Source organism: Nelumbo lutea, chromosome 5, assembly GCF_056320005.1.
Source record: "Nelumbo lutea isolate HS-2025 chromosome 5, American lotus-T2T, whole genome shotgun sequence".
Taxonomy (NCBI): Eukaryota; Viridiplantae; Streptophyta; class Magnoliopsida; order Proteales; family Nelumbonaceae; genus Nelumbo; species Nelumbo lutea.
Window position 1 is genome coordinate 46,882,474 of NC_142688.1, and position 22,445 is coordinate 46,904,918.

The 22,445-nt window shown below is 34.8% G+C and overlaps 2 protein-coding genes and 1 long non-coding RNA gene across 3 annotated transcripts; all 3 read left to right on the top strand.

Annotated features, from left to right (window-relative positions):
- The first annotated feature begins 363 nt into the window (after positions 1-363).
- On the top strand, positions 364-994 carry LOC148852166 (MLP-like protein 43). The gene is made up of 2 exons (XM_088945740.1): positions 364-550; positions 735-994. The coding sequence occupies exons 1-2, from the start codon at positions 364-366 to the stop codon at positions 992-994; spliced, it is 447 nt and encodes a 148-aa protein (XP_088801866.1).
- A 13,187-nt stretch (positions 995-14,181) lies between these two features.
- On the top strand, positions 14,182-15,055 carry LOC148852167 (MLP-like protein 43). Its single transcript, XM_088945741.1, has 2 exons — positions 14,182-14,368; positions 14,784-15,055. Exons 1-2 carry the CDS (start codon positions 14,182-14,184, stop codon positions 15,053-15,055), a joined length of 459 nt encoding a protein of 152 aa, XP_088801867.1.
- Positions 15,056-15,057: 2 nt separating this feature from the next.
- On the top strand, positions 15,058-22,445 carry LOC148852168 (uncharacterized). The gene is made up of 2 exons (XR_016099248.1): positions 15,058-15,472; positions 21,924-22,445. It is a non-coding gene; the product is annotated as an uncharacterized LOC148852168 (long non-coding RNA).

The following is a 22,445-nucleotide window of genomic DNA, read 5'->3' on the forward strand; positions in this document are numbered from 1 at the left end:
GCGAAACTCTCGCATTTCTCCTCAAAACAATTTTCTGACTCGACCCATAAAGAATTAAAGACCTTACATGTATGATGACCGTCTCTTTCATTTGATTAAAGCTTGTTTTTTAATTACAAATCATAAATCCGGCGGATTCTTCTAGATAAAGCTTGTTGATTAATTACAAATCGTAAATCCTGCGGTCAATCAGTCATTTGGAATGCTTCAAAGAATAAACTGAACACCCTTGATGAATCCTTCATTTCATCCCTCCCAAACGGCCCCTAATATCATACGCCCCAGTTTGTGTGTTGAGTGTCTTGCGTACAAAGTTCATTTCCTCTCGTCAATCCCCTCCTTTCTGTGTATTAATACATTGTCATGGCTCTTACTGGTAAGCTCGAGTATGAGAAGGAAATCAAGGCCGATCCAAAGAAGTTCTTTCACTGTTTTATGGACCAGCCGAACCACTTTCACAAGGCTGTAGTCCATGAACCTCACCGCGCAACAATACTTGAAGGAGATGGGAAGAATATAGGCTCTGCTATACACTTTAATTATGCTTTAGGTTATATATAGACAGACATCTTCTGCAACCCCCAATCCAAACATCCCATGAATTTCTTTCTTTTATTTTTTTGTTTTGAGATGAAGACTTGTTGGATTTGTTCATGGTTATATGCTATTTAACAAAGAGAAGTGATGAAAATTACAGATTTTTTGACAAATTTTGGTGTCTTTGTTGATGGTAGATGGAAAAACTGTTTCGAGCACGGCTGTAAAGATTGAAGCTGTAGACGAGGAAAAATATTCAGTCACACTTGGATGCTATGAAGGAGATGTCATGAAGCACTACAAAGTATTCAAGGTGCACTGTCAGGTCTTCACAGGTTCAGCAAAATGCTGTATAGAATATGAAAAATTAAATGAAAGTGTTCCAGAACCAACTGAGTACATAGACTTTGCACGAAAGATGTTGGAAGGAATTGTTGCTCTTGCTCTGAAAGCTTAGAAATAAGTTGTAAATGGCCGTGTATTAGTAATTTGATAAAGCAATGAATGACCTACTACAGTCACCAATGTATGCAGTGCATCTACCAGTTTGAGGTCTTTATCATATATGTGTTTGCTGTACGTGTTTGATGTTTGATAATTGAATTTGAGCTCTCTGTAAACAATAGGAACTAAAACACCGAAGAAAAGGAATACTGAATTCCATAATTCATTCTGTAGTAGACGACTTGCCCAGCCATAGACCGATATTCTGATTCTGCAGAGGAGCGCGAGACTATGGGCTGTTTCTCGGATTTCCAAGAGATAGAAGCCACACCAAGGAAAATGTAATACCCTGTAAGTCGTGCCATCGGACAACTTGCCCAGTCAGCATCACAGTAAGCTTTGATATGAAAATCACTGTTTGAAGGGAAAAAAAGACCTTAACCAAGAGAACTCTTCAAGTAACGAAGAACATGATAGGAAGCATCAAGATGAGGATGACAAGGTTTTTGCATGAATTGATTGAGAAGTTGTACTGCATAAATAATATCGGGCCGAGAAACAGTGAGATAAATGAGACGTCCAATTAAGCGACGATATTGGCTTGGGTCCTTTAACATTTCACCACAATCTAAAGACAGTCGATGCTGTTGCGGAATAGGAAAAGAAGTTGGTTTACTACCAAACATTCCTATTTCTTTCAAGAGGTCAAGAGTGTATTTGCACTGGTAAAAAGATATCCTTAGAGGAGAATGGGCAAGCTCTAAGCCAAGAAAATACTTAAGAGTACCAAGATCCTTTACAGAGAAACATGTAGAGCTTTTGAATCTGCAAAACATTAATTCCCGGCAATAATCATGTCATCCACATAGACAAAGAGAGCAAGAAAAGAAGTACCTCCAGTCAAAGTAAAGAGAGAATGATCATTATGAGATTTTACAAAGCCAAATTTCCTCAACGACAAAGAGAACTTTTCGAACCATTGACGAAGAGCCTGTTTTAGCCAATACAAAGATTTATGAAGCTGACAAACACGAGTATCACTTGGTGAAAGATAACACGGAGGAGGAGACATATAAACTTCTTTATGTAAATTACCGTGGAGAAAAGCGTTATTCACATCTAATTGATGTAATTCCCAATTTTTTTGCAGCAACAACAGCCAACAAACACCTAACAATAGTTAATTTTGCAATGGGAACAAAGGTTTTGGTATAATCCAAACCTTCAATTTGTATATATCCTTGGGCTACCAATCGTGCCTTATAGCACTCAATAGAACCATCTAACCTAGTATTTTACTTTGTATACCCAACGAGAACCAACTGGTTTCTTCCCTAAGGGTAATGGCACTAAGCTCCAAGCACGATTTTTCTATAGAGCAGAAATTTCCTATTTCATAGCCTCACAACATTTCAGGTCTTTGACAGCTTGGGAAAAGGATTTAGGCTCACTAACAACAGAAATATTAGCAAGAAAAACTTGATGAGATGGAATAAAAGGAGAATAAGACAAATGACATGACATAAGATAAGGAATACTTGAAGAAACTGCATTGGGTGTAGGTTGTGATAGCTTATCTACTCCAGGAAGCTAACACACATAATCATCAAGACGAGAGTGAAAGCGGCGAGTCCTTTGAGGTTGTGATGAGTTAGGAAGAGAATTTTGTGTGGGACTTGATTGTTTGGTCGAGATTTGTGTAGGTGAGTCTTGAGATGATGACGTAACCTAATGGTTAGAGTCAACGGAGGCAGGTGTGGTAATATTATTTTCAAAATCAGTTTGTGGACATTGTATTTTGGAATTGTGACAAGGAGGCATAATAGCTGATGTCTCCAAAGAATCAATAATTGGTAAAGGAACTACTACATTTGGTTCTTTTGGAGGGTTGTGAGAATGAAAAAGGGAATTAATTCTCCTAAAAAATGACATCTCGTGATGTAAAGATTTTGTGTGATTCCATGTTATACTCTATATCCCTTTTGTCCCATAAGATAACCAATAAAAATACAAGGCTTGGAACGAGGTGCAAACTTATCTTTTGATCGATTTTTATCATGCACATAACACGAACAACCAAAGACACGTAAATGAAAGTATACTGGAGGCTTTGAAAATAACATCTCATAAGGACTCTTGCAAAACAATTTAGGTGTAGGAGTATAATTTATTAGATAGGCTGCAATCAAAACACATTCACTCCAAAATTTGATTGGTAGGTTTGTTTGGAATCGAAGAGCACGAGCAACCTCTAATAAGTGACGATGCTTATGCCCTACTATTCAATTTTGTTGCAGGGTACCAACACAAGATGTTTGATGTGAAATACCATTAAGAAAAAAAAGTTAGACATAGGACCAGTAGTAAATTCTAGACCATTATCACTCCTAACTTGTTTGATACCACGACTAAACTGGGTATTAACCATAGCATGAAATTGAATGAAGTGTTTTTGTGCTTCTGACTTGTGTTTGAGGAGATAAACCCATGTGCATCTTGTGCAATCATCCACAATAGTAAGGAAATAATGGGCATCAGAAAGAGATGGGGTTTTATAAGGACCCCAAATGTTACAATGAAGCAAATCAAAAGGGAAATCAGATTTATTATTGCTTAAAGGAAAAACATTTCAATTTTGTTTAGCACGATGGCATACATCACAACATTTGTTCAAATTTTTTAAAGATAAACTAGATAATTCAGGAATTAGAGATAATCGATCAAATGAAAGATGACCTTACCAACAAAGTTTGCTACATTCTGGCTAGCAGAGGGCAATAAGGACATGAGCTGCTCATATTGTTCTTCAGTGAGACTAAACTCTTTACCCATAGACTAACTTGAACCCAAAATGGCATTATTGGATGAAGCAGATTCTATCATCTCGTTTGAAGTTTTTGCTTTGCTTTGCCAACTCGGAGAAAATCCAACCAGCTTAAAACACTTTTCTTTAGTATGCCCAGGTTTGTTGCAATATGCACATTTTGATTTATTTGTCCCTCTTTGTTGATTCTCTCTTGGTTGCTCTCCATTAAATTCCCTTTTCTGATTTCTAGAGGGTTGGACAACAAAGGTTGCTGCTTCTGTTGACTGATTACGACCCATTGAAGCATTGGCTTGTTGCTTTTCTTCTTTGGTTACAAAGCCATAAGCCTTGTTGATTGAAGGAAAAGGTTCCATGTTTAATATTTGAGATTGAATGATTCCTTATTGATCATTCAATCCCATAAGAAATTGATGAACTTTTTCCTTCTCTCGTTCTGCCATGACTTCTTTTCCAGCACCGCATGTACATGAAGGGATAGAAGAATAGGTTGCTAACTCATCCCAAAGACCTTTTAATTTGGTGTATTAGGCATCCATAGTCAGATCCTTCTGTTGTGCAAGACAAATTTCTCTTTTCAACTCATGAATGCGTGGTACATTTTCTTGAGAGAAGCGTTCCTACAAATCTATCCACATCTCGCAAGCTATATCTACATAAGCAACACTATCTTGTAATTCTGGAACCAAGGCATTGAAAATCCAAGAGATTACCATTGAGTTACATTTTTCCCAAGATTGAGTTTCTTGATCATCGTCATCTAGTTTGGACATAGAGCCATCAACAAAATACAACTTGTTTTTGGCTCGAAGAGCTTTCACCATAGCACGTTTCTGTGTTGGATAATTCTCACCTTTGAGGAGACAAGAAACTAGAATTGTGCCTGGATTATTAGATGAATTTAGAAAATAAGGGGAAGAGGTATTATGTTCAGACATCAACCTAGATGCTTAACTTTTGGTTGTATTTGAGGAATTTTCTTCACACATGGCGATTGAGGGTTGTAGGATTCAAGGATCAGTATTGGCTCTGGTACCATGAAAACCATAGGAACTAAAATGAAGACGGTAGGAACTAAAACACGGAAGAAAAGGAATATTGAATTCTATAATTCATTCTGTAGTAGACGAGAGAATTTGTACAAGTATAGAAGCTTAGAAATTAGGAGAAAAAGAACAGAGCGACAACTAGCTAATTTATAGAGCGTAATTATAGCTAGCTAATTTACAGAGCATAATTACTGCCTAAATTCTAGAAATTTACAGCTAAGATTATGATATATAAAGTAATAGAATATCTTGTAATATTCAAATGATTTCTACAAGACTCTCAATTTTAAGTTTCTTATATGTATTGTTCAAAGTATCAATTTCAGTACATTGATCACACTGATGCATAATAATATTTTAAAGAGTCCGATCACAATTAATGTATATCAATTTCCTGTATGTTAAATCCAAATTAATTTCAACCAATCACAATAAAGATATCGCATGGTTTATTTACCTTTTATTAGTTCATATTTGATAATGTATATATCATTAAAAACTTTAATAATATTAAAGATTTAAATGTGATGTATCATTTTATCATTGGTTCTTTTATTTTCTTTGTTGTTGTGCAGTTCATACACCATTTATTTTGCCTACTTTGAATCATTTGTTTATTAGGCCTTGTTTGGTTAAAATTCTGCTCCAACAAATTATAATTCTAGATTTCAAAAATAATTGTATTAGCATGACAAACACACCAAACCTGAAATAAATGGGGTGAATCTCTGTTTTCCAACTTGAGTCCAATCTAAGGTGTGGCGAGTTCTGACCATCCTAACTGGACAATTAAATTGAGTAATTGTATGGGGTCTATATCTTAAAGCCATATGCCACTCAATTCACCTGGACTTCTGAATCTTTTGTACTTGGCATCTTTGTTTGATGATAAGCCCCAGAACAAGGTTGAAAGTATCAACATGATTGATCCGTAGCGGCTGATATATATCATGCGGGAGCTCTCTGATATGTTCCGATAAAGAGTGTATCGGGGTTTTGACCGGTTAAGGGGTTAGAGGAGCCTTGAACCGGCCCCTTGAACCAGTATTAAAAACAAATTAAAAACAAAGAGTATCAATATCGCCCAATACACCCCTACCGGCGTATCAAGTATATTAATATTTTGAACCTTGATTTCACCTCTACGATGTTCACTTGGACTCATGAACGTAGTTGCTGCTGACCTTTGATTATGTCATCGGTGATGCCACCGACCTAGCTACTTGGGGGATGAGATTTGGAAATCCAGAGGAATTTGTGTGCAAATGGCTTGCACTTTTGAAAAGAGGTTTGGAAATCCTTCAAAAGATGAAGATCTGTGTGCGAATGTAATCCTTGCAATCAAAATACAAACAAACTGGGTCAAGGATAAATGTTATCTTCTCTGTTTTTTCCATTGCCCCAAATGTATCCACAGAAATTATTTCTTGGATCAAATTATTGAATTAGTAGCCTAAAAAATAAGTCCTTATTCTTCCTTAATTTTTGAAAGTTTCTTGTTCAATTATGCCCTCTATTTATGTCTTCCTAACAGATGGAGTGGGAATCTCCCGAACATAGACAAACTATTAATTAGTGTTCATTTTGATAAGTTCTTCCTGATTTTCAATATCGAGAGTCTCATCACGGCCACCTGTTTAAGTTGAGCTCTACACTTGACAGAAAAATGATATGATCATTGAGCGTCTTCCATTGTCGAGCAAGAAAGTGTATCCCTGGCTATAGATGCATGAAGTGATGTGAAATTCGGAAATCCAACAGCTTAGCGGATCAGGGGTAAAGAAGCTTAGATCACATCCGAAGGATATTTGTATATTTTTATGTCGTTTAAGGGCTAATTAATGGTAGGTACTAAATTGTTACATTTTAAAATTTTGATTATTGAATTATCGCATTTTAAAGTTGGAGTGTTAAAGTGGCCCTAGGCCCAAAGTATAATATAAATAAATTTTCCCTCCAACAAAGAGGATCATATTAATAATTTCCCCACTTACCTACTTACCACCTTTCTATATGACTTTGTAGGTAATTAGGTACTTTCCCTGTTGCTGGTTGATTCTTGTTGGGACATGCTTAACCATGGCATTATGGATTTATGTTTTAGGGTGCTTATAGTTCAGTTAACTGAACCATGGGCCTTCTTTTTGTAGTCGAATCGGTATTACTAGTTTTTGGAAAACCAACAATCGAAACCGAACCAAAACCATTTGATTAGTCGATTGACCGGTTCAATTTGTTGGTTTTTTGGTTTTTTAATTTTTATAATATATTATAAAAATATATATAAATATACAATAAAAGTTATAATTATAAATAAAAATATTATATTTTAAATAATAAATAATATATCATATATTATAAATATATATTTACATATATAATGCATATTTATTAATTTAAAATACATAAAATATATAGACATATATGTATACTGGTCGGTTTGGTTAATTGGCAGTTTATTATATATAGACATATATGTATACTGGTTGGTTTGATTAATTTTTTGAGTTCTTTTGCTCACCCCTATCTGTTGTCCGCACATGAAGGAAGGTTTGACGGTAAGAAAATAATAAAGAGAGAGACAAAGACAGAGAGAGGAAGACGGTATAACCCAAGAGAATGTAAATGAATTTGATTTTTTTTTGGGGGGGTGGGGGTTTATAGTTCAATCTACCCCTAGGGTGGGCTGAACCCTACCCGTGGATTGATGCCAAATTCGCATGTAAGATGCGATTTATAGAAAGACTGCTAGTAGATTAGTTGGGGGATTTAATTCAGATTTCTGAGATGAATTGTAGTCTATTTATCCCTTTTTTTCTTATCCAGACTGTACGTCATTATGGACTCTCATGGTGAATTTAATAAAATAGGTTCATTTGTGTTGATTTCGTGTAATGATATAGTTGGGTCACAAAAGTTATAACCTCTTGATTAACTGTATTTATGATGAACACTGTTTCATCCAACAGGCTGTCACTTTCCTACCTAATACTTACACGTGACATATTAAGGTAGAAGCTGTGAAACCAGCAAAAAATCTATTATATATAATAAATATTAAAGGAAAGTTGTCAATGGAGAATTTCTTTCTTTTAGACATGTGGTGCTTTAATTTTTTAAAAACACTATTTTAAAAATGGTTAACTACATTTTCAAATAAAACTATGTAGGAGGATGAGATAATTTACTGCAACTGACATAAGCACTCTATTAATATTCATTTTTACAATAGGAGCAAATGTTTCTTTGTAGTCAACTCCATAGGTTTGAGTGTAGCCCTTGGCCACCAATCTTACTTTATGATGTTCTAGAGAACCATCACTCTTGTACTTGATTTTGTAGACTCATTTGCATCCTACAAACTTATTTCCCTTTTGTAATGGCACAATATCCCATGTATGATTTCTGTTGAGGGTTTGAAGTTTTTCATCCATGGCCTTCCTCCATATCGGATGGTCTTTAGCTTCATCAAAGCTAAATGGTTTAATACGTTTTTCAATGGAAGTTAGAATGGCCAAGTGAGAAGAAGATATATTATCATAGCAAACATAGTCTTGAATCGGGAACGAAGCTACATAATAAGTGTAAAAGTCTTGAAGTCTAACGAAAGGTTGATGAACACATGATAACCTTCAAGGAAGATTTTGGTCATTGAATGGCGTATGTGATTATAATGTATGATCAGGTTCAAGTTCAACCATGGATTCCATAGGATCAACACTATCTTCTTGAGTAGAGATTGGATGACTTTCGTCATGAACATCTCTATTGTCACTTATTTGTTCACCTATTTGATCTATAATGCCATTTAAATGTACATCTTCACTAAAAAGAGGAAAATGGGCAAATTCACCATAATTCTCCCCCTGAATTTGACCCAAAGATTTCTGAAAATAGGATTCATTCTCAACAAATGAGACATTTAGGGAGATATATAATTTCTTAGTTTTGGGATCATAGCATTTATACCCGTTTTTTTTGTAGAAGAATGTCCAACGAAGACACATTTAGAAGCATGGCGATCAAGTTTTCTAGCATTTTGTAGGTGAACAAAACAAATGCACCCAAAAACCCGAAGGTGAGAGATATCAATTTTGTGTCCTTTGATAACTTCTAAAGGAGAATTATCATTCAAAACTCTACTAGGCAACATATTGATCAAATAGCAACTAGCTAAAACTGCATATGACCAAAAGTATTTTGGAAGATTCATTTGAAACATAAGTGACCTAGTAACCTCAAGATATCTATTTTTCTACTCAGCAACTCCATTTTATTGAGGAGTTCCTACACAAGAGGTTTCATTATGATCCCTTCACTTTTGAAGTATGATGCAAAATGTTTGTTATCATACTTAGTACCATTACCAGTTCTAAAAGCTTTAATCCAAGCATTAAACTGAGTAAGAACCATTTGGAAAAAATCTTTGAAAACACTAAACACTTCACTTTTAGATTTCAGCAAATAAATCTAAGTGGTTCAAGACTTATCATCAACGAAAGTAATAAAATATCTAAAACCTTGCCGAGAATCAACAGATTTCAGCAAATAAATCCAGGTGGTTCAAGACTTATCATCAAAGAAAGTAATAAAATATTTAAAACCTTCTCGACAATCAATAGGTGATGGTCCCCACAAATCAAAATGTACTAAATCAAATGGTTTCTCACAAAGATGCAAGCTACAAGCAAAAGGAAATCTATGTTGTTTAGACAAATGACAAACTTCACAACTACTAGAATCCAAAATAAGAGTGGGATGTAAGAGAAGTAGCACTTTATTTGATGGGTGTCTCAATCTTTTGTGCCATACCCGAGAGACATCTTCGTGAGTGTTATTAGCCTTGAGAGTTAATTTCTGATGATCAAAACAATATAGACCATGACTGAGATGTCCTTCACCAATCTCCCTATGGCTTTATCCTGAAATGTCTCATTATGAGAAGAGAATATGACATTATAGTTCAGTTCTCTAGTAATTTTGCTTATTGACAACAAATTTGAAGAGAATGAAGGAATGAGCATGACATCAGAATTGGATGAAAGTAGTTGAGTTTTTCCAATTCTTTGAACAAGAATGTGATCCCCATTGGCTATAGAGATAGTTTGTTTAACAGAGAGATATTAGAAATATGAGTTAAGTTATTACACATGTGGTTTGTTGCACCTAAATCAATTATCCAATTAGAATTGTCGGAAAGAGAAAGAAAGGTAAAGATATTACTAAACTTTGAGCCAAGGAGGTAGAAGAGTCTTGCGTGAGTAGAATCAACAATTGCTCACCAAAATTTTGAATGATGTTTTGTAACACTTGAGTAATTCTCTCCAAAGGTAAAGATATTATCCTTGGAGTCTTTGTTCTTGTTGGCCCTAAGATGATGGTATAGGATCCAACACTTTTCCTTTATGTGTCCAAGTTTTTTGCAATGCTCACAGTACACACGATTACCATTTCCATACCCCTTGGTAGAGTTGGGTCCTTTTCCACTATACAAAGTAGAGTTTTCTTAATCATATTTAGCACTGAAAGCATTGTTTTCTACAAGTTCCCCTACTCCTTTAGTATCTGGATTCATGACATGTAATCTAGTCTCTTCTTGTTGAATAGGGGCACACACATCCATTAGGGATGGAGTCTGGTCCACTAGTAACTGTCTTTTCAAGAACTTGTATTCAGGCTTCAAACTAGCAAATAACTGAAAAACTTTAGGTTCATCTTCTCTAGTTTGCAAAATTTTTGGGTTAGTTGTTGGAGGACGATACTTACGAAGTTCATCCCATTTTTTCTTCATAAATCCAAGATGGTCATTGAAAGATTTGTCTCCCTGCTTAGCTTGAACTAATTCTTATTGTATCTTAAATATTTTTGAAGCATTATTTTGTTCATACATATCACAAATAGAATCCCAAAAATATCATATATTTTTGGTTCCATAATTCCAAGCATCCAGGATAAAATCAATTGATCATTTATCTCCCATTCAACACACTTAGGATCACCCTTTTTTGGTGCTTTAGATTCTCCATTTACAAATCCTATTTTTCCTCTTGCTCTGAAAGCAACTGTAACTCCTCTAGCCCAAGACAAATAATTAAGTCCATTCAATTGTATGATATTAATCTTGAATCTGGTGTCCACGCCTACCTATTTTATTAAATTCAACAAGAGATTTCTTGTCCACGCCTACCTACGTAACATTGCAGCGGCATATGCAAAATATCTCATCCTCCTATATAGTTTTATGCAAGGAGAAGATGCTCCCATTCACCATATAAGTCATTGAATTTTTAAATTGGTCCCTTAATTCAGTTAAAGTTGATTACTTTGACTTAATAATTCCATTCAATTAATAACATATCTAATTAAACTAAATTAATAACTTAGTACATAAAACTAATTATTCAGTTAATTAATTTATGTATTTTATTAATATATAGCATATGCATTATTAAGTTTATAAAAAGAAATGCAAAATGATCCAATAATTATTAAAAATGATTAAATGATTATTCCAAAAAAGAAAATGATTGAATTTTAGTAAAATGGTTAAATAATTGGATATATTAACTTCATTTATTTACCTTAGATTTATTAACCAAATAAAGCTAATAATTTACCTTAGATTTATTAGCATCTCCTCTCCTTCCTTCTACACTATTTGTCTAAACTTATATTTTTTTTAATTTTTTAACATTATCTATAATTATATACTGTCAAAAATACTCAATTATCTATTGCTTCTTAAAATATCTCCACCTCTCTAAAATACTGAAATCAAACTTTCCATACAATTGTTCAATCACAAACAAAATAATAGTTGCCCTGTACTTAGGATTTTGCCATGCCTATTACATAAGTTAAAACGAAGAAAAAATATAAATTGTTAATTGCAAATTAAATCCCATTTAATTTTATAAATTAAATAAAAAATCGAAATCAAATTTAGCATATAGGCATAAGTTATGAATCTCAAATGAAACAATAAATGATGTGGACCATTCTTTTATATAAAATATGATAAGTGTCTTAAATCAAATAAAAATCTGCGAAAATAAAATAAAAAATTTAACCATGTAAATATGCGGGTCCCTCTCCTTTGACAAATAAAAATCTATCAAACACCCCCTCGTACTATGGGGTCAGTAACTATGACAAAGATGGTCCCTGTACTTTGTTTTGCGACAAAGACCCCCTGTACTGTGACCATGAGACAAAGACCCCCTTTTGTTAGTTTTCCGTTGAAATCCGCCATTACAATATTTTTTAATCCCTATACTACTCTTGTAATAATTATTTGGACAATTGAGAGAAAAATACTATTCATCCTCCCCAACCTCACGATACACAAACAACAATCGCAATAATCCCTTATACCTTAAATTGCTTCACATTTCTCTCTTGCTCCCTCTCTTTCTCTCCCTCGACCTCTCTTCTTCCCCTTCCCCTTTCTCTCCTCCCCTTTCTTCTTCCCACTTTCCTCTGTTCTGTTTGTTATGTCCAAACTATCCAAATATCAGGGTTAATAAATAGCTGGGAGAGAACCATGTTTTACTATTTTTTTTTAGGTAATTTAATTACCAGCTTAGTGGAATTTTTGTAGGAGTCGAAGTATGCTTTCCATCGGGTTGTGGAACGATGCGAGATGCCTTCAATGGACCATTCCCGGTAGAGAAAACATCTTGCACGTCAGATTAAGATGAACCCAGTGTTTCTGTCGTCATTGTAGTTGTCACCTTTTCCAATCCCAAACTCTGATGTCCAAGGAACCTCATCTTCTTCCTGTACCTCCTCGAAACCCTGATACTTGGATAGTTTGGACAACATGGACAAAACAGACAGAATAGAGGAAAGCGAGAAGAAGAAAGGGGAGGAGAGAAAGGGGAAGGGGAAGAAGAGAGATTGGGGGGAGAGAGAGAGAGAGAAATGTGAAGGAATCTAAGGTATAAGAGATTGCTGCCGCTACTGTTCATGTATCGTGAGGTCGAGGAAAATGAATAATGTTTTTCTCCAAATTGTCCGAATAGTTATTACAAGGGTAGTAGACCTGTTCATGGGTTGGGTCGGGTCGGGCTTTTACTCTTCATAAACATGATTTTGTTAGGCCCGAGCCCAGCCCTAATAAAAAGCCTGAAGCCCGACCAAATAGAAGAAATAACTCACTACCGGTGATTGTATTCGCCAGTGCTGAGTTCGTGCCTGTGAGAGAGAGAGAGGATTCACCGCCGTCGCCAAAGCCTGTGTTCGCCGCCTCGTTGGTGCCTGAGTTCGCATTGAAATTCTAAGAGAGAAGAAGTGAGAAGTGGAACGAGAGAGAGAGAGAGAGAGAGAGAGAGAGAGGACTCACCGCCGCCACCGGTGCCTGTGTTCGCCGCCTCGTCGGTGCCTGAGTTCACGTCTGAGATTTTGACTTTCTCGAAGAAGTGAGAAGAGGAACGAGAGAGAGAGAGAGAGGACTCACCGCCGATCCACCGGAGTTCGTTGGTTGCGCCGATGACTGTTCGCTGGTTCTGTCTGTCTAAGAGTGTGAAGTTGTGCCGGCAAATGTTCCACTACTAAGATGAGAGGTTTGGATAGAAAGAGATGAATGAGAAGAAAGGGGTTAGGAACTTAGGATATTTAGGGTTTTTGATTTAACCTAAAAGTCAGGCTGGACATTTTTAACAAATCTTGAGCCCGACACATAAAATAGTCAGTCTCGGGCTTTTAGGCCCGAGGTCAAGCCTGTAGGCTCAAATCTATGTTCAAGCCTGTCCAGGGGCCGGGCCGACATGTCGGATTACCCGGCCCATGAACTGGTCTAAAGGGTAAGATAGGGATTAAAAATATTGCAAGAGCGGATTTTAGCGAAGGGGGTTGTCACATACCCCATAATACGGGAGGTATTTGTTATTTTTCCTTATTTTTTTGCCCTACCAAAAAAATAAATAATGCTCGTTATTTTACTAACAAATTGAACGGTTGATCCAGAGTTGCGTCATAAAAGTACAGAGTACAGAGAACAGTGCTATTATATTGTATATTATAATAATATTTTCAGATCTGCAGTTATGCATCGAGAAGGCCCAAACCTGCTGTCGATCGGTCATTTAATGGCTCAGGGTTGTCCTCTTCATCTCTTTCAACAAACATTATTTTGGAATGATTCAAAGCAACTCAACCCGTTTAGATGAATCCTTCATCTCATCCCTCCCAAACGGGTCCCTAGTCACCAGATTATATATAACACACCCCAGGTTGTGTGTTGAGTGTCTTGCATACAAATTTGATTTCCTCTCGTCAATCCCCTCCTTTCCATTGTGTATTACCATTACGTCGTTTTATATCGTCATGGCTCTTACCGGTAAGCTCGAGTGTGAGAAGGAGATAAAGGCCTCTCCAAAGAAATTCTTCCACTGTCTCAAGGATCTTCCAAACCTCTTCCACAAAGCTGTAGTTCATGAATCTCACAGCACGAAAGTACTTGAAGGAGATGGAAAGAACATAGGCTCGGCCGTACACTTTACTTTTTCTTTAGGTAATACTAATATATAGTCACCTGCTAGTATATATACTTGTATTTCATTGGAGGTTTATTTGCAAGAGAGTGTTGCTACCATGGAAGTCCATTGTCTGGTTCCCAAGTTAAACCGTTTTGGGATTGGTTTCCAAGTTGAATAGTCGAATTGTCTGGTTCGAATGGGTGGTCCATTTTAATTAAAAAATAATTAAAATTGAAAAACAGTCAAAACCAAATTTTGGATCAACGGATTCATATTTTGACCGCTTGAGCCAGCGGGTTATTAATCATATCAACGGTTTTTGTCTAAGAAATGATTTTAGGGTGAAACAGAACCAATTCCTGAGTCAATTTACTCAATTGTCTAGTTTGGTCCGATTTTCAAAACCATAACAAATTTTTTGACTGATTTTGGTGTCTTTGTTGGTTGTAGATGGAACAAATGTTTCAAGGGCACATGTAAAGATTGAAAATGTAGACGAAGAAAAACATTTAATCACACTCGGATGCTATGATGGAGATATCATGGAGCATTACAAAGTCTTCAAGGTGCACTTTCAGGTCATCCCAAAAGATCACAAGAGCTCAGTGAAATGTTCCATAGAATATGAGAAAGTAAATGAAAGTATCCCTGAACCAACTGTTTACATGGAATTTGAAGAAAAGCTGATTGAAGGAATTGATGGTCTTGCTTTGGAGTCCTAGAAATTAGTTGTAGATGGTGTTGTATTAGTAATTTAATAAAGCATTGGATGACTTATAGTTAACCATACATGTATGGAGTGCATCTACTAGTTTAAGGTCTTTGTCATGTATCACCTTTGCTTCTTCCCTCTGTACCATTTCTTATTTACCCCATAATAAATGAGTGTGCTATGTTTGATTTGGATGTTGATAAAGAATTGAGCTCTCACTTTTAAAATTTGTTAGATGCATGGTTCAAAGTTAGATATAACAGTGTGTTTTTCTTTTAAGGAAGGTTTATTTTGTTTTGTTTTTCACACTTTATTTTTGCGCTTCATGTTAACCATGATTATCTTTGCTTCTCCCTTTTTGCTAATGTAGAGATTCAATGTTCAAAATCAAGGGGGAAAGGCTTTGTGAACAAACCAAAGGTGAATGGTGAGACGAAATTGTTCTTATTATTTAATTGTATAAAATTTTTGAGTCTCAGATCAAACCTTATAATATGTTTGGAAAATTAAAAGAATATTTAGGGTAGAAGAGTCTTTTTATTGATTAAGTTAGATATAACGGTGTGTTTTTCTTTGAAGGAAGGTTTATGTCCTTTCAAGAAAGAGAGGAGAGGTTCTAGTATTTATTTAATGAGAAATCTGTGGGGAGGTTTAATACTTTTACCCTTTTCTTTATAAAGGGCTTTCTCAAAACACATGAAATTAGAAGCCATTATTATTAACTTCTTCTAAATGCAATATGATGTAAAAGAATTTATTAGAAGCCCCTTCAAAATAATTTTCTGAAATGTTAAATAAATTATAGAGAGTCATGTTTTATGCACTTGACAACTTGTAGTATGACATAACCCCTATATGCTAGTAAATACATCACAAGTTTTTGTGACCTACCCTACTGAATGCTTAGAGCTTTTGAAAAAGGTATATGCAAAAAATCTATTGTTGTTGTGATCACAACAAACATTCACAAGATAAAACCAAAAGATATTTGAAACAATGCCAATCAAGATAATAAAAGAGTAACAAAATATACAAAATTGAAGTAAAGATAAATAAAAACAAGTATCACCAAGAATACAAAGTATTTACATGGTTCGGTCATATTTTCAACGTCTATAGGATAGACGAAAACCGTTGTTCATAACTATTAACAAATGAGAAATAGTACAGGATACCTTGTGACTAGTTACTCAAATCTACACTGAACCCTTGTGCACTTGTTTTCCCTTTTCTTTCTTAGCTTAAATAATAAAACAAGAGAAAACTATTCTTACACTAACACTGGCTTGTATAGATTCCTTACCTTTCCCTTCTTTTCCCTACCTTTTCCTTCAAACCAAACATAGCCTAGGAGTACCCTTCTTCTCTCATACATTCAATTTTTTTTTTTCTCTTTAGCGAAAAAGGTACTTACATTTTTTCTCTCTTTAAATCCTATATACAAAAGAAACTTGTTCTTATGTAAAATCCATCTTAACCTACCTAGCTAGCTAAAGGAGAGATTATACCTATTGTTAAATTATAACTAAATCCAATGGTTGAAAAATTAGACAGAACTTCTAACAATTCCCACCTTGGATTATTTTTCAACCACTTTGGATATGTTCTATTCGTGCGAAATACCACAAACTTCTATTGGTCTTGATAAACACTACATCCACTTATTCACAAATACCACAAACATTTATGTACTTACTCTTTTTCTTTTCTCTCCAACAAAAATAGAGAAATTTCTCTTCTCTTTAAATCCTACATTCAAAAGAAACATTTTCTATATGTAAAACCCACTTTAACCTACAGAGGGAACTACATCCGCCATTAGATTAGAGCCTAATCTAATGTTGAAAAATAAGACAATCCCAAGTTCCCAACACTTGTAATTTACCTAGCATTGTTTGTTATTGTGTGAGTTTACCATGCTCCATCGTGATAGGCGAAGCAAATTCCATCTTATTTCTTTATATTCGGATTCAAAGAAATTGTATACATTGGATGCAAGAGAAACTCATAAGGGATTTGGATATTATATTTTAAAAAGTTATGTAAATATTATGTTTTATTAATAAAATGAACTAGAAATGACAAATGTATGTTAATTGTCTAGAGTAATATCACCATACATTGATGTTCAAATCTTATCTGAATCAAGTATTTGATTGGGGTGGATCATAAACTATCTTTGGATGTTCAAAACTAGTTTATTTTTGGTATTTGGTGATACACCTTCAGTTGCGCAGCACCATGCTAATAACCCCTCCCCAAAGTCGTGGTCGTGGCAATTGAATCCACATCTCTGCTTGAATAAACCTGCTAACATACCAATTGAGCCATCCCACCGTTGGCATCTAAAACTAGATTCAGGACCAGTGTTTTCAGTCCATGGATCCATCTCCAAATTGTTTTGTGAGTCAATTACCAGGTGGCCTAACTGGTAGAACTTCTGAATCATTTGACCTCATTAGTGGGTCAAGAGTTAGATATTTGCCCTCTTTTCTCTTTTCATATTTTTAGTCACTTCTGTCATTAATGTCACCACTTTACATCTGTTTTTCTTCTCTTTTGATATTGTATATTGTGAAGTAAATGATATTAGAGATATGCTTAATAACACTTCTGCAAATTGTCTAAAATTTTTATATTATTTTGTAACTTTATCTACTTTTATATTTTACTATGTAATTTATGACATTAATAATTAATTAACTCCTTTAATGCAATTGAGCCTCTAATCTACCACACACATATACCCATTTCTAAGTTGAATATTTTTAATACATTGATATTAATTACACCATAGGAAAAGGTGATTATAAGTTGAAGGGGCAAGAAGAGCTAAGGGCAGACCAAAAGGATTTAGATGGAAATAATAATAAAATATTAGGATCTATTTAGAAAGAGTACAAATGCAGATATGTACAGTATAAATGCATACAAAACAATAAAAAAAATACAAGGTTTTGCACTCTATATATTTGTATTTGTACTCCTTTCAAATTGAGACTTAATTATACAGAATGGGCATGACAAAACAGGATTCATGTAACCAACCCCCTTTAATTGGGACAAGACTTAGATGATGATAACAACTAGTACTGAATGCACATCACCTCATGTATAAATTAAAGATCTATTTGGTTTACAATTGGAATTGGAATTGAAATCCTTCAGAATTAGAATCGGAATAGTCTTTCTTATAGCAATGGGAATTACAATCGGAATTAAAATCAATTAGAATGGTATTTCATTCCCAAGAGAGGGAAAGGAATGGCAATGGGAAGGCAGGGACGGGGAGCCACTTCCCATTCCCATCCCGCAATTCCTCATATCCATCCGGACCGTCCCGCAGGCAATGGTTCTACTTCTTGCGTGTTCCAAACTGATCAAGGCTCAAACCAATTATTGAGTTAAAAATACATAAATCTTTCCTAATTTTCTTGTAATTTTCATTACATTTTATCTCTAAAAGAGTAAATTTGGTAGACAATGTATAAGAAAATCTTGAATAAAAGCACTTGTTGATTTTTTGACAAATAAACAATTCACTATTTATTGACATTTTTATTAAAGTTATATTATTAAATAAATGAAGGTTTAAGTTGTTACTAAAATAATTAAAAAATTGTAGATGTAAGTATAATTGGGACTAATCGGGTCAAACCTGATTATCCTGATTAATAATCGGGAAACTTCTGGATTTATGATTTTGCCCTAATTAATAGTCAGTTTGGGACTGCTGGTATAGTCTGTCCCAAATCAAACCCTACTTGTTGACAGCCCTTATCTAACTTAGGGTGTTTGTTATTTATACTTAGTCTATCATTATCTAGCAAGTATGGAGCTCAGAAAATGACACCTACATGAAATGTTGAGTCCCAAATACAAGCATTCAATTTCTTCTCCAATCACAAAGTCTAATGGGGTGGGAGGGGGAGGATTTACTTAAATATGAAGTAATATGAAGTGATAAGGGTACTTTTAGGATAAACCATCTATGTACAACGACTTAGGGATTTTGTTGTTTGTCTCTCCTATTTCATTGCCTGGTGGAAGGTATATACATTCAAAAAAAAAAATAGAAGAGAAGATAAGGAGAATATACAATAGAACAAACCAAGAAGAGCCCATGCCAAGTGAGCAAGACGTCATCTCAAGCCCATAAAACCAAGACCACAACACACAAAAAACCACTCCACATAGAAAGCCTAGAAACAATAAATCAGATCCAGAAAATAAAACTAGACCCAAAAAGGCCTAGGTCAGCCCAATCTCCTATTCAGACTGAAAACAAAACAACAACCCAAAACACCAAAATCATAAATAAGCTTTTACACTAAAGCCTTTCTTCCTCTACCCCCATATTTTTCTATCTTGCGTATTGTTGCCTCTGCTACGAGTTTTCAGAAACATGTCACCTAGAGGGGTAAAGTGGGCCGTGATGGGCTGGTACAGCATGGGCTGCGGGCAGGCTGTGCAAAGTGCGGGCCGTGTCGTGTTGGCCTATGGGCCGTCATGGGCTGTGCCGCCCTCCCCAATGAAAATTTTAGGGGTCAGCCCGATACAGCCCATGGTCCATGGCCCAGGCCTGTGTCGTGTCGTGCAATGCTACAGGCCAAGCTGGCCCATGGGTCAAACCTTGTTCCAAGTCGGGCCATGGACCGGCCAAAGCTATTTTTGCCTTTTTATTTAAAAAATGAAAAAAAAAACTTAAAATTTTAGTTTTATATGAATTTTGATATATTCAATTGCCTATATATACAATAATTAAATAAATTAGTATAATAAAATTGAAAAAAATTGTTTCTTTTATTAATATATTATAGAGATTGGCTTCAGTCAGTGCAAGGCCCATTCAAACACTGTTCGAACAGTGTTACAGCCTTGCATTGGGAATATCTCCATACCTCAATGCTTTACTTCATGGGGAGATATTACCAATGCAAGGCTATGATGGTTGTTTGAATGGGCATTGCACTGACTGAATCCGGTTTCTATAGTATATACTATATATTATTATATAATTATAATACATATAATATATATATATATATATAAATATATACATAAAATATTGCTTTTCAGACCGCAGATCCGTTTAGTGTCTCCTCAAATCGATCTGAATTGGGCTTATAGATCTAAAAACCATAGCGTGTGGACCGGCTCTAAACGTGCTTAGACGTGTGAAAGAGCAGATGCATTATCAAATTTACCCTTCCAATCTTTTAGAAATGACACACGCTACCCTTCTCTCTCTCTCTCACACACACACACACACTTGTCTCTCCGACCACCGCCGCTGCAAGGCGGCTAAGTATTAATAATAAAAATAATTATTAACTATAAATTATTTTTACTAATTATTAATTATCTTAATATTTTTATTAAACATTAATTATTTTTTATTAGTGATTAACTATTTTTATTAACTTTTATTGTATTATTTATAATTATAAATTATATTTAGTAATTATTATAAATTATTATGTAATTTATTATTTTTATTTGTGTTATTTCAACATTATTAATAATTAAATAATTATTTATTTATTAAAAATTAATTTTATTAACTCTTATTGATTAATTTTATTTTTATTACATTTTAATATTTTTATTAGTGAATAATTATTTTTATTAACTTTTTGTATAATTTTGATATTATTTTGAATTTGATAAGTTATTTTATATGAAATGGTGCTAACTGCATTCACAATTACAGAATAGTTTGTTCCAGGGGTAAAATATTAAAACAAAGCAATTTCAGATGTTGTAGAATTGATCCAACAAAAACAACATTATCTGTTTAGATGCTCTAAAAAGTAGAAAAGCATCTATGCCTCTTTTCAGATTTTAGACACTTTTAATATCTTTCTAACTTTTCAGATTTCAGACTTCATATTTCAAATTTATCAAATGCCACCTATGTGATAAATGGAAAAACAGGAGTGGGTTTTGTTTACACTATTGTATTTTGTTAATCATTTCTCCACCTGGGTTTTGGAGAATATTTATTTTTAAAAGACTTAATTTTATTCATAATAATAAAAATTACGACACATTTTTATTTTTGTTCTTTTATCAACCAAGTGATTGATTGATTGATAAAGCCTTCTGCTGGTTGTAGTGGAAATTAATTTGTGGGATAGAACCCCTTTAGGTTGAGGGGTTTATCTGGGAGATGGATTACCCTGTTGTATAGCCCCTTGGAGAAAAATAAATAAATAAATAAAATAAAATTCATTGAAATTCTACAATTATACGTTAGAGAACCCTAAAAGGACCAAAGGAGTTGTTGTACTCTTGCCTGTGTACCTCTCACCCGTGACTCCAGATCTCCTGCCTATGAGAACTTTGTCCACGCCTACCCACAATATACTATCCCTGTGAATTGGGAACATCTCCTCCTGCATAATACTATGTAGAGGATGAGATGTTCTCTATGTGTGGGTGCGATAAACATGGGCAGAGTTTGTGTGGGCAGGAGATCCGGACTCCTCACCTGTTTGGTTGAGTTATTCTCTCACGCCTGTCTGCAAGGTTAATTTCTAGTATTCTACCTCTCCCTCTCCCTTTATCTCATCTCCTCTTTTGTTTTTTGTTTTTTGTTTTTTTTTTTTTGTCTTTTCTCTACTTCTTTGTTTTGTTTTTTTTTTTTTTTCTTTATCTTCTTTGATGTGGCTGGTGAAGCGGGATCTCTCTATGGCGGAGAATGAGTTGAGCAGGTTTCTACCATTTTGCAAAATTCACAAGTTATGGTGAAAACAGTCCTATTTGTAGCAATGAAGATGAATCTCCATCACCTTTTGGTTCTTTAATGTAAAGCTTAATAGGCCAAGGATGATACAACCGTTTAAGTTGATAACACATACTTCTTTCTTGCGTAGGACTGATGATCGCCTATTAGCCTGTTCATTGGTAGAGATGGAGTCTCCATGAAGACATAGAGACTCCTACTAGTTGGAAGATGGTTGCTCTCCCGTTAGGCGGCGAATTGGTAGAGATGAATTGAAATTAATACATGATGTTTCACAATAATAACAATGAATAGAAAGGTTATTGAATGCTCATCTTGGAAGTGGTTGGGCAGAACTTGAATGTAAAGTGGACATAGCAGGAACACGTTGCTAAGTCACTAGCTTATATAATACACCCCAGTTTGCGTCCCTGAGCCAACTGATTACATGGAATTTATAGCTAAGAACATGGAAGGATATGATGCTCTTGCTCTGGAGGCCGAGAAATAAGTTACAAATGGCATTGTATTAGTACCCTAATAAGTCACTGAATGACCAACTTTGTGTGAAGTGCATCTACTAGCAGTTTACCCCAAAATAAGATCCTTATCTCCTTGTTACTTCCATGTGTACCTTTCTTGTTTACCCCAAAATAAATTAGTGCTTGTGCTA